At 42.7% G+C, this 12209-nt stretch overlaps 1 protein-coding gene across 5 annotated transcripts in view; it reads left to right on the top strand.

Annotated features, from left to right (window-relative positions):
* BEGAIN (brain enriched guanylate kinase associated) overlaps positions 1 to 12209 on the top strand; it is a 123377-nt gene extending 111168 nt beyond the window's left edge. For 3 of the 5 annotated variants that reach the window (XM_075844235.1, XM_075844233.1, XM_075844234.1), the window contains 3 exons: positions 3101 to 3208; positions 6001 to 6084; positions 8562 to 12209. In XM_075844235.1, the coding sequence (XP_075700350.1) occupies positions 3101 to 3208; positions 6001 to 6084; positions 8562 to 9935 (1566 nt within the window). In that variant the 3' untranslated portion in view covers positions 9936 to 12209. The remainder of the gene's footprint in view (positions 1 to 3100; positions 3209 to 6000; positions 6085 to 8561) is intronic. The other 2 variants (XM_075844236.1, XM_075844237.1) reach the window with 1 other exon arrangement.

Below are 12209 nucleotides of genomic sequence, written 5' to 3'. Positions count from 1 at the left end.
GACCATGTTGGGGACAATTGGGGCATGTGGGGCAATTGCGGACCGCAAAAACTCAGGACAAGTCATTTTACAGTCCGCAATCGCGGTCCGGCACCATTGAAATGAATGCACATCTTTTGCGGACAGTGATGACTCTCCGCGGCCGTCCGTGCCCGTAATGACGGACCGCGTGTATGATGCCTAAGGCTTCGCTGGTTGCATAGTGTGTGGTATATAGTAAGACCGTGGTGGAGCTTCGGACATGTCCCCTTTAAAGTCTAGTTTCCCAGTACGGATTTATCTTCTTTGATAAAAATGATCTAAGGAACAAAATGTGGAAAAAAATAATCATTTCATCCTCAGAAAAACACTTGATTATTAAGGCAGCTTGAGGTCACATAAACAATATGATTCAATATCGAAGTCTGAGAATAGAGAAGATCAGAAGAAACTTACCAAGCATCGAGACATTCGGGTAACTAGAAGAACTTATTTGGAAGGCAACTTCATTATCCGTGGCCAAAATGTACCACGTAATGGACGTTAAGGTGGCCGCTCATATTGGGAACACGTATCCTGACATTGTTCAATGTGGTTATTTTTTTAACTTGCTATTAAAGGGAAACTCCAACCAAAACGAAAGTTTCCTATATTTCCCATTAAGGAATTTCATATGTCCATCTCTTACTTGTTCTTTTTCTTGCTGCTTCTATCGCTGTATATCACAATGTATTTCATAGCGACAGTCTGAATTCGGCTTGGGTGACACCCTTTTTGCACTTGAGTCAACGGAAGAAAAAAAAAACACATAAATCAAAAACAATTGGAGATGTGCTGTAAGGGCTCTGAGCCATCCGATGTTTTTCCCATGCAGCTCCTTGGCCCCTCTCACAGCATAGAGTCGCAGCGAGGGAGAGAAGCTGCAGCAGCATCTCCCTCCTGTCTTTTTTTTTTTATAAAATTTTTTATACTAGAAGGATTTTTTGGTGTCTGAGGAGGTTTGTGAATATTTGCAGGGAAATAGAGACTTTAGGCTACTTAAAGGAGAGGACGATGCCCTTTTTCACTTCGTAAGATGAATCATAAAGTTTTATAAATTCACAGGTACTGCCGAGTTATGCAAAGAAAAACAATAAGTAGTCAGAACTTGACATTACATAATCCTATGTGCTGTGTGTGGGACGAGGGCAGGTATCAATTAGTCCCTCGTGTGATCTCCCCCTCGGTACCTTGCTCCTCCTGGGTTTTATCCATCGGTTTGTAGGATTTCTACCATCCGCAGTTTACAAGAATCCGGTTTCCGCAGGAGACCAGGTGCAGTAATAACCTTCCCTATTCACTTTTCTTTCCGTGTTCGGAACAACTCCATCACAAATGACCTATTGTCAGCCGCTGGAACACTTAACAATTTTCTCCGCACGCTGAGATCAAGGACATGCCAGATTCCCCACAGCTCTGCAAACAAATGACGATGCAAGTTAAGTCCAAAACCACAAAAATGGGAAAGGAACAAATGCCAATAAAATTCAATCACATTTTTCTTGGTCTTCGATCAGCATTTTCCACAAAAAGTAAAATAAGATCTGACAAAATGGTGCACAGGTAAATATATTCCACCCGTGCAGCCGGTAGAGCAGGATTTGGTGCACTAGCCGTAGCAGGCAATATCTGTGAAATAATTGCTTTTTGTATCTATTCTCTTGATTTTTGTACTACCACTTTTGTGATCTACAGTGCATTTATATATACGAAAACTACTGCCATTTAAGGGGGTTTTCCATGAATATCAATAATGGCCTGTACTAATGCCTCATGCACACGACAGTGTGCGCCGACCGCATCCCGTCCGTGATCCGTGGAAAGATAGGACCCGATTCACCCGCTAAAGTGAATGGGTCCTTGAAAACCATCGGGTGCTACTGAAAAACGGCCAAAGTAGCACTCGGTCGTGTGCAACAGTCATAACCTGATCCCTGGTACCCCACACAGATCAGCAGAAAGAAGGGGTCACAGTGCTACCTGGAGACCCTTTACTGTGGTACCTCAAATAGCGTCCATACGAGAGGGGTAGAAGTCCATGAACACATGGGAAATAGGAGTAACAGGAATGTAGGGCAGTGCACGCTGGTAAAATCCGCACCTAAGGGCCCGTCCACACGTAACGGAATTGCCGTGTTTTTTCCGGACGGAATTTCGGCCAGAAAAAAACGCTGCAGAATACAGTGGCAGCATAGTGGATGAGGTTCAACAAATCTCATCCACACGCTGTGTAAAATTTCCGTGCCGAATTTGACCTGCGGTGCGTATTTTTCGGACCGCGGCATGTCAATTCCTGCTACGGAAAGTGTCCAGATTTGCTGCAATTGCAGCAATTTCCGCACCATTTTCTACCGTAAAAACCACAGAAAATGGTGCATTTTTGTCGCAGCGGAAAGCCTTTGACTTTCAACGGAATTGCTGCAGAAATTTTCTGCAGCAATTCCGCTGTGTGTGAACGAGCCCAATAGTTCATTTTTTGATGCGTTTTTAGGTGCAGATTTTACATTTTGTTGCGGAAACAGGTGCAGATTTTATGCTGCGGATTTTGGCGTGTTTTTTTTTTTATAAACGTGTCAGATACAATTCTGCGGCGGAAGCGCAGGATATATTGACATGCTGCCGATTTTAAAATACGCTCCGCAGGTTAATTGACGTGCGGGAAAAAATCTGCAATGTGTAAATGAGATTTCTTGTAATCTCATTTATTTCGCTGGTGCTGTATTACGCTGCGGATTTGGCGCAGGAAAATAAGAGCGGCAAAAATGCACGTAATACGCATAATGTGCATTTGGCTTAAAAGTTTAACTGACCCAAACGATATAAAAAGATATTAGATATTGGGCAGTTTAGAAAGTGACTTTTTACAGACGGTTTAGTACTTCATAGACATTTCTGTTCTCCCAATAGTCACTTCATAGACATTTCTGTTCTCCCAATAGTCACTTCATAGACATTTCTGTTCTCCCAATGGTTGTTCTCCGAGTTTTGGAAAATTTCTTTGTAACACCTAAAGAAAAGCACTGTGTTACTGATCTGTATTATTTAAAATGATGATAGGAATACAATAACTGTGTATTTTCAGGGACAACATTATGAAGAGGAAAAGAGATCGCTGGGTCACGAGGTGATCGCTCTAAATAACCATTTGCTGGAGGCCAAGGTGACAATTGATAAATTATCAGAAGATAACGTAAGTACCCGGCCGGTTCATGGCAACCGCTGGCCATACCTATTCTTCACTCATCACAAATTAACTGGGCATCCGTGTTCATAACTGGTGGCAACAACTGGTTCAATAATCACATGATTGGCGCTAGCAAGTGTTATATATGGTTCTATAACTGGTGCCAAGACCTATATGTGACTCCGTAAACGGTCATATCTAATATCGAGTTCCATAAGTGGTGCCAAGGATAATAATTGGCATCATTCTTTATGGTTCTATGACTGGTGCCAAGTCGAATTGTTTGTTCTTTGGATTGTGTTATGTTTAATATGAAGTTTGTTGAACAGTGAAAAGTCTAATGCGGTACTAATGTGGACTGGGGCCTAGTCGGAGATGCTATATCTGATGCCCAGTCTAACATGAAAAGTTATATCTGGCGTCAAGTTAAGGAAAAACATTCCCCGACTGGTTTGCAGCTCTGCAAATTTTTAGGGCACACCGCCTGGATTTAGAATTGGACCTAGCAATCTGAGCACATCTTTGGGGGTCCATGGGACCGACCCCCCATCCCTGACTGATGTCCATATTCCTCTATGGTGCTCATTAATAGACTTAAAACCAGTTGCTTGACATTGTTCTACTTTGGAATTACCACCGATTCTGGGGATCGATCATATAAGATCACATCCCAAAATCCAATATCTGAACACTAGTACTCCAGTAATTTAATGCAGTGCATTATCACGTCCTCGGTGGCTTTCATAGCGACCGGAGATAAAAATGATTTATCGCCTGTGAAAATAGCGTCTGTACGATTAGCCATTAAAGTAAAGACTATTATTTACCGAGACACATCATGAGCATATGAATTAATGAGTGATGGATTAGCTGAATCGGTAATTACTCATCATGACAATAATCATTGTGCAGTTTTAGATCTGTAATGATTGTGACGGGACCATTTACTTTTTTATTATAGAATTTGTTTCTAAATAATCCTAAAGTCTCTAATAATAAGTCAGTATTGTTACAGGATCCACGCCTGTGAATAGGTCATCACTTGAATGGAGTTGAGCTGCAAGACACAGCCCATAGACGAGCACGGCTCCTTTAACAACAATGTCTTATTGATCGAAATATCAAACAGACCAAATTTATCCAAACTGCCCTGTAGGACTTCATGGCTTACAAGGTCACCCATTTTTTTTTTTTTAATGGACACCATGTAATGGCTCATTTCCACAGCACCTGAAATGTACCCCTCCCCCCTCCGATACCAGCTGCCCTGCATTTAGAACAGAGTTTCCTTCAAAAAGTTCTAATTTGGAATTTGGTTGTCTGACGATTAAACAATGCATTTTTATGTTAGATCAGACAAAACATAATTTTTTACTTGTTACGGTGCCCCCTGGTGTTCTTGTGATGCCCCCTCAATATGTCCATTTAAAGATCCACTAAACCTAGAAAAAAATACTATCAGGAGAGAAGTTTGCCCACACTGTTTGTCTGCAGGATTCTCAGCATGCTCCTGAAATAGTGCAGACTACACAGGGCTTAATTTTCTGCTGATCTCTTACATTTTCAATTGGTGAACAGCTGAGAAGGGCGGGTCTTAGCGGTTGGTGTGTTCTACTGCAGACAGGACAGAGGTAGAGGCTCCTGCTGCAGCCAGATATCTTACAGCCAGACACAGGATTGTGAAGAAAATAAGGGGAGAAATAGCAGATTTCCTGGGACACGGAGATTTATTTATATATTTCTCAGTATTAATTAAAATGCGAGGCAAAAAAGGATCAAAAGAATGGGGGAGATAAAGGAAGGATTTGTACATTTTGTATGTTTAGTGTTCCTTCAATGTGTCCAGTGCCGATAGTCACACATGCCCATTAGCTCAGTTCCACCAACCAAATCCTCTTGTACACGGGCAAGCAGATTAATTCCTACTTTGGGTAGGCCAGACAATAAGAATCAGCGCTCTAGAAGCTACCCCAGGGAAGCTCCAGTGACGTAACTGGCCTTATAAGAAGAGTTACATCACTTTGACTACCCCAGGGAAACTCCAGTAAAGTCGTAGCGCAGGACTGGTGAAGGGGGGGGGGGGGTACCCAAAGGCTACAGGAATGGGGCCAGGTGAAACAGGAGGGGAGTCACCTCTGGCTCAGGATCCCAGATGTAAATTGAGCGTGCAGGCAGGGCGGCCATCCAGACTCCCTCAGCTCCAGTGATAACTCTCACGTCACTGAGGATACTGAACCATACATCTGATGGACGCCATACAGTGGCATTTGTAACCCATAGGCTATAATGGTATCCGTTTAACAGATACGTCATGAAAAGGGCCATGAGGGTAAATGACGTATCCGTTAAATAGAAACCATTATAGTCTATGGATCCTGATGTCACTTCTAACGTATACGTTTATGCGACTTGTCCATTGCGCTATTCTATCCAGCAAAAAGATAGTATCCCCGACAGAGGCCAAAAGAATACACTTTTGGACTCCGACGGTATAATGAGAGCCCATGGGTACTTTCCCGACGCAAACGTGCAGAGGAAACGCTGTGAAGGGGACTATAGGTGAATGTTTTCAGAGGGAACGAAAAGAACACCAGGGGGCGCTACAACATGAATGTAACAGCAATATCTACACAAAGGAGCGTTTTATATAACAAATACCTAAATTGAAAAAATGTATCTTTTTTGCTCGATCTAACAGGGAAATGTAATATTTATTTATGGGACAAGCCCTTTAGGTGTTAAGACAGAAATAACTTGTTACTATGATGGGGTTGATCCTTGCTGTGCCTTTTTCTTAGGAGCTGTACAGGAAGGACTGTAACCTGGCCTCTCAGCTATTGCAGTGCAGCAAAAGTTACTACAGAGCACACAAATTATCAGAGGTAAGACCATCCATATAAATCTATACATGTACCCCGACCATACAGTGATCATGATATACGGACACAAACACTACTGTGCAGACGTGGCCCCTGAGATCAGTGCTCAGGAGCCACATTTTTACGCAGTATTAGGAACTTTCCGCACTAGCTGTGCTGTTACCTGAGCCATATTTACTTAAAATATATCAAGCACCTTTAATTGCCATGGTTACCATGAGTTACATTGTTTCTTTGTATATATTAAATGAATTGTACAATATTGTAAAAAACATGACAGCTTTCTTCCCAAAACAGCGTCACACCTGTCCACAGGTTGTGTGTTGTATTGCAGCTGAGCATCATTCCCTTGAATGAAGCGGAGCTGCAATACCAGACACAACCTGTGGACAGGTGTGGCGCTGTCTTAGGGAAGAAAGCTGTCATGTTTTTCTAACCTTGCAGAATCCCTTTAAATCGGGCACGTGTGTTTTGTCCCAATAAAAAGCGATTGAGGCCCTTTTACATTGGCCAATTATCAGGGCGATCGAGCGTTCACAGAATGCTCGTTCCTGATCATTGCCCTGTGTAAATAGGGAAACCATCAGCCAATGAACAATCAAATGCTCGTTCCTCGGCTGACTGTATCGTTTATGCAGCCGAAAATATCATCGTTATCAGCAGCATGTGTCCCTGGGTAAACCTGAAGACGTGCTGCCGGCATGATAGAAATGTACGGGGATGAGTGATCGGAGTAACGAGCGCTCGTCCCCATTCCTTGTGAAAGGAGCAAACGAGCGCCGATCAATGAGCTGTCTCGTTGACCGGCGTCGTTTGCACGGTCCATGTCGGGCCGTATAAGATAAACCTTTATAGTCTAAAACTCCAAGAAATCTGCAGCCAGCACAAATAAATCTAGTGACCTGAGGCCCCATGCAGACGACCGTATTTTTCATCCGTCCGTAAATACGGTCCCTACTGCATCTGTAATGCATCCGTATTTACGGATCCACAAAAAACAGGGCGGAATCTAGGGTAATTCCCTGGCGTCGCATAGCAATGCTTCCATAATTACGGACGGCTACCGATGCACATCCATAGCCGGCCGTAATTACGGAAGCGCCCATAGACTTCTATGGGGAGTTCATGCTGTAATTACAGACCAAAAAGGACACGTTCTATCATTTCTACGGCACGGACACCCATTAGTAAAAATACGGAAACGTGTCTGTAGCCCATGGAAATTAATGGGTCCGTAATTACGAATAAAAAATACGGTCGTGTGCATGGGGCCTAAGAGAAGAGCGGCTGTCACAACATACATGCAATATAAACAGCTCCGTATTCAAGAAGAGCAGCCACAGGGAATCTGACTTCATTGCCCAAATCCCTCCAATTACTAGAAGAACAACCAGGGGGAAAACGGATATTGTTTTATACATAGTGCAGGGCCTGTGGGGCGGAGCATGATAGGGATTCTCTCTTTGGTGTTCTTTGAATTCCTGTGTCATGCTCCACCCCCTCCGACCCTGCACTAGGCATAACACAATATCCATTTTGCCTGGTGTGTTATTTAAAGATGCAGTTCAGGCAACAGAAGTATTTTCGGGAAAAGCGGTTTATATAATTTCCTGAAATAGAACAATTTGTTTTATAAATTCACATGAAGTGCTGTGTTTTAGAGAGGATGCTACACTTCATAGCATGAGTCAGAAAAAATAATATTTTGGGCAACTGGGCTGCAGATACGTGGGTTGACAATCCACGGTCCACACACACACAGACATCGCAGCAGAGAGGAAATGATTAGTATGTGAGTTATTAAAAATAAATCCTATTAAATGGTAGAAACGTTAATGGAAAGATTTAACATTTTTGTTTTCACTTTATAATTTTTGTCGGGTTGCGCCAACTAGGAAATCTCTGTCCATATGCCCTGTTGGGGTCGACAACCAGATAACCCACCCCGGACCCTTCTACTAGCCAAAGTCGAGAGCAACTAGAAACGCGAGCCCTGGCTCTGGTGGACTTGGTGCGACCATGTATTAAATGGTCACCCATTCAGAAGTTGCAGCCCACAGCGTCTCCAGGTGATATCAGCTGGCGACTGCATTAGAAGAGGGTTGTCTAGTCAGGTCAGCCCCATAGAGCGGTTATACACCCACACAGAGGTCTGCGGAGACATTTAATAATGAGCATTCGTGGCAATAATCTCTGTATCTGCGGTACCATCCGATCTGACAGGGGAAAAATGTGTCGAAAAATGTGATAGATCTTTTTGAAGTTTACAATGTCATCTGGTCGTTGGTGGGTTCCTAAGTGGGCAATGTATGGGCTTTGATCAGAAGGAGATTTCCAATCATTGCAATCAATGTCTTTGTTAAACACTGCTAGAAATAACTTTTTGAAAGACAAAAAAGTAACCTATATTGAAATTTTTTGTAAAATTGATCGAAAAATGCAAGCGACTATTTCTTACACATCTTTTCTTTTGTCTGCAGCTCCCAGCTGACTTTCAGGAAAGAGTAAGTGAACACTTGGAAAAACATGGGTGTAAACTAACTGTGCCCCTTTCTAACACCTCATATGCTGACAGCATTCCTACTTGTGTCATTGCTAAGGTGCTGGAAAAACCCGATCCCAGTAGCCTGTCTTCACATCTGTCGAGTGCTTCAATGAGAGACCTTAGCTATGAGCACGAGCGCGTTCAAGAGCCCGAAGAGAAACTACGGCAGAGGCAGCAGTTCAAGTCGGAAATCTACTGCAGCGACACTGCTCTCTATTGCCCAGAAGAAAGGAGAAGAGATCGGAGGCAGAGCTTTGATGTGCAAGTTAAAGACGAAGTCTTCTTAAGATCTCAGAACTCTACAGACAGCACAGTAGAGGATGGATTCCATTCGAGCTTCTCACATGAAGCCTTCAATGAATATGTAGCATCCTTACCCACATCCAGCTCCTACTCGAGCTTCAGTGCTACTTCCGAAGAGAAAGAAAACAACCAGGCCAACACTCTAACTGCCTCCCAGCAGGCCATCTACATGGGCAACAGGGATGACCTGTTCGAAAGAAAGTCTACCACTGGTTACGAGCATACCGCTAGCCCGAGATTTGTAAAATCCAAGTCTGTCCAGCACATGGAGCACAGCCCAGAAAATACAGCCTCCCCCAACTTCACCAGATCCTCTTCCTACGTAGAAGAACCTCTTCATTTCTCCAGAATCCGTACTCAACAGACACTAGGTGCTCACAAGTCACACAGCGAGTGTCGAAGCTCTCACCTCTCCGAAGATGACTTGCCAACCAGGTGGAGGCAACTAAGCGTGGAGGACATTGGAGCCTACTCTTTCAGCAATGATGGCCGAATATCACAGTGCAGTTTCACGGAACAGTATTTTGCCCCCAGCCCCGCTAAACAGTTGGAAAGCAGGATGAGCCCGTTGTACGCCAGTTATAAACAGGACAGCTTTTCGGAAGGGGAAGAAGTTTGTCAAAGCAGAATGGGAGACTCGTGCTTTCTCAGAACGGACTCTGGTTTGAAAATTGACATTAGCGCCAGCTGCAAACAAGAAATGTTGTCTACCTTTAAGGCAAAAGAAGCAAGAGACCAAATAAGTGAGAGGATGTCCGTAGGGAATAAGAACGTAGACACTAATGCAGCAGCCAAGAGGGAATACGTTGACGTTAGTCCGAATAGCTCGGCAGAATCTCTCATTCAAAGCCCTATGGAGGCTTCGGACGTACACCAGTCTTCCATTGACCAAGGACATGCAAGTTTTCATGGCAAGCCCCAGCAATTCCAAAGAACTGGAAGCATTGGGTTAACGAGAAAAGATAGTCTTACAAAAGCACAATTATATGGGACACTGTTGAATTAACGATCTTCCAAATTGCAATAAGATTACCAAGAGCAAACAATGGATGATGGGAATGTCGTGGAGTTTCCGTTGAGCCAGTATTAACAATTCTCTATTAAGTGTTTGTGTATCTTTCACTTTTGTGGAAAACTTCCAATATACAAAAAAGTTATGCGATGACCCAGTGCATGTGAGAATTACCTCACTGCATATGGCCATTCTGAAAACATCAAAAAGTGGGTATAGTCAATCAAAACTATGAAAGCAGGATAGGGTTATACAGATTTTAACCAAAGTTTAAAAAAATAAAATAAAAAATATTGCAGTAGCCATTAAATCCAAGAATTACCAGGATAGGGTCACCGTCCAATAGCAGGAAAACCAGATGAATCAGGGTTCCGTTTTTGCAAAGCCCGATACCCATTACAGGGGTTGTATGATATTGTATCCGCTCATCCCCAGAATCAAGATTACGGCTTCCCGGCCTTAGCGTGCAGAACTCCGGATTGGCTGTTCGGCTTGAAACTTTATCCCTATGCTGATTATTATCTAGGTTTTTTTGTGTTTTTTTTTTTTACATGGAGCTAAAGCTGCTTTGAACCAAAGCAAATCTCGGCTACAGTCAATCCTTACTCAAAGTCAAATTCAGCTGGGGCCTGTTATTTATATTTTAAAGGCACAATATGCAAATTGCTTTGGTTTTTTACACTGTACAGCACAGGAAGTATGTTTACAGGATGTTCACGTCACCCGGCATGATTGGCATGTAGATGAACGGGTTCATGAAGTCCAACTCCTATTTTGAAACCAATTAAAATTGCACCGATGAGTCTTGAGTGACGGGATTGTAGTTGGTTATATTCTACATTCTTGAAGACATGGACGTATTAACTGTGGACAGACTTCTCCATCCTCTATGGGGCTCATTTAGATTCTATTTCCATTAAAAACATTTCTATAACATTAAAGTTGAATTGGTGGCTACCTGTGTTTAGAAGAGAATCTAGATTATTTGAAGGAAGGTAGTGTTCTATGTTGGTGTATTTCTGAAATGTTACAGTACCTAGGGGGAGGTCTCTTGAATTGCCACACCCCCAGGTACCGCCCCTGCCTTTGTCCCATTTAGTCAGATTTGAAGAAAATAGGTGAGAGGAATATGTTTCATTGGTGGCCACCTCTGTTTAGTGGAGGATCTAGAGTTTGTTTGAAGGGACATTCATTTATGATGTTGGTAAACTTCAGAAACAGTATCTAGTGGGAGTTCCCTCAAGTTTCCACACCCTCTCGTTCCACCCATGAATTTGTCCCATCTAGTCAGATTTAGAGGCGCTTGGAGAAGAATATGTAGTAGCCGTCCTCTTAATCTCCAGTCTATTAGTAGGAATTTGGTCCCAGGAGTCTCCCGGCAGTCTTGCCAGGAACTCTGATATTAGTTATGTGGTTTCAAGGCATAAGGTCACCAACAATATCCTGTATTCTTCAAGACTAGCGTCATGGCCAGTATAACGGATATGTTTTTGTCCGAGAAAAAGAGACCCTAACCGCTCCTCATGTACTACCTCAGAAGTAATTGAGGGGCTCTTTGTTAATACGTTTTCTATAAGCTTGCATTTCTATTGGTAATAACGCATGAACTGTCCTTAATAGTGTTGTATTTTGCATTACTCGAAAGCAACAAGTTGAAATATTTTACTTTTTTTCTGACGAGAACGTGTTTCTAATTGACTCCATGTTTGGGAGGATGATGACTTCAGAAGTTGTGGCTCTAAAAAGCTGGACGTCTCTGCTCCAATACCGATAAAGCTGCGTGGATTCAGTGCACATTGTTTTTTCTTTTTTCTTTTAAACTTGACACTCTTCTCTCAGGAATACGTTCCCTGTAAGACATCTGTATGACAGGCACAGACAGGAGCTTGTATTTAGTGAAAAAAAAATATGTTCTGCCTTTACCAAAAGGCACGAACATGGAGATGGGGGTAGAATAATCAGAGCGGGAAGGCTGAGCGCATACAATGGTCTCTTTACATGGATGAGATATATGCAGCTTGCATTATCATAATTCGTACTTCTCATTAACAATCCTTGCCTTGTAAGCTGGTCCATACCAGAGTTTAACACACATCATTGAGTCTAGATTTTGCTGCCACCTTTTTCTTCACCCCTTCCCAAATCGTCCCCCAAATTGTCTATTCTTCTAGTCTTCTAACTGTGAACTTCCCCTTTTTGGGGGGTGAAAAAACAAAAAAAAAAAAAAAACCATGAAGAATGCATTTTGAAATATTTTGTAATTTTCAA

This window comes from Rhinoderma darwinii, chromosome 12 (genome assembly GCF_050947455.1).
Source record: "Rhinoderma darwinii isolate aRhiDar2 chromosome 12, aRhiDar2.hap1, whole genome shotgun sequence".
NCBI classification, from domain to species: domain Eukaryota; kingdom Metazoa; phylum Chordata; class Amphibia; order Anura; family Rhinodermatidae; genus Rhinoderma; species Rhinoderma darwinii.
The sequence above is the reverse complement of the archived record's forward strand: the minus strand, read 5'-3'. Positions and strand labels throughout refer to the sequence as shown.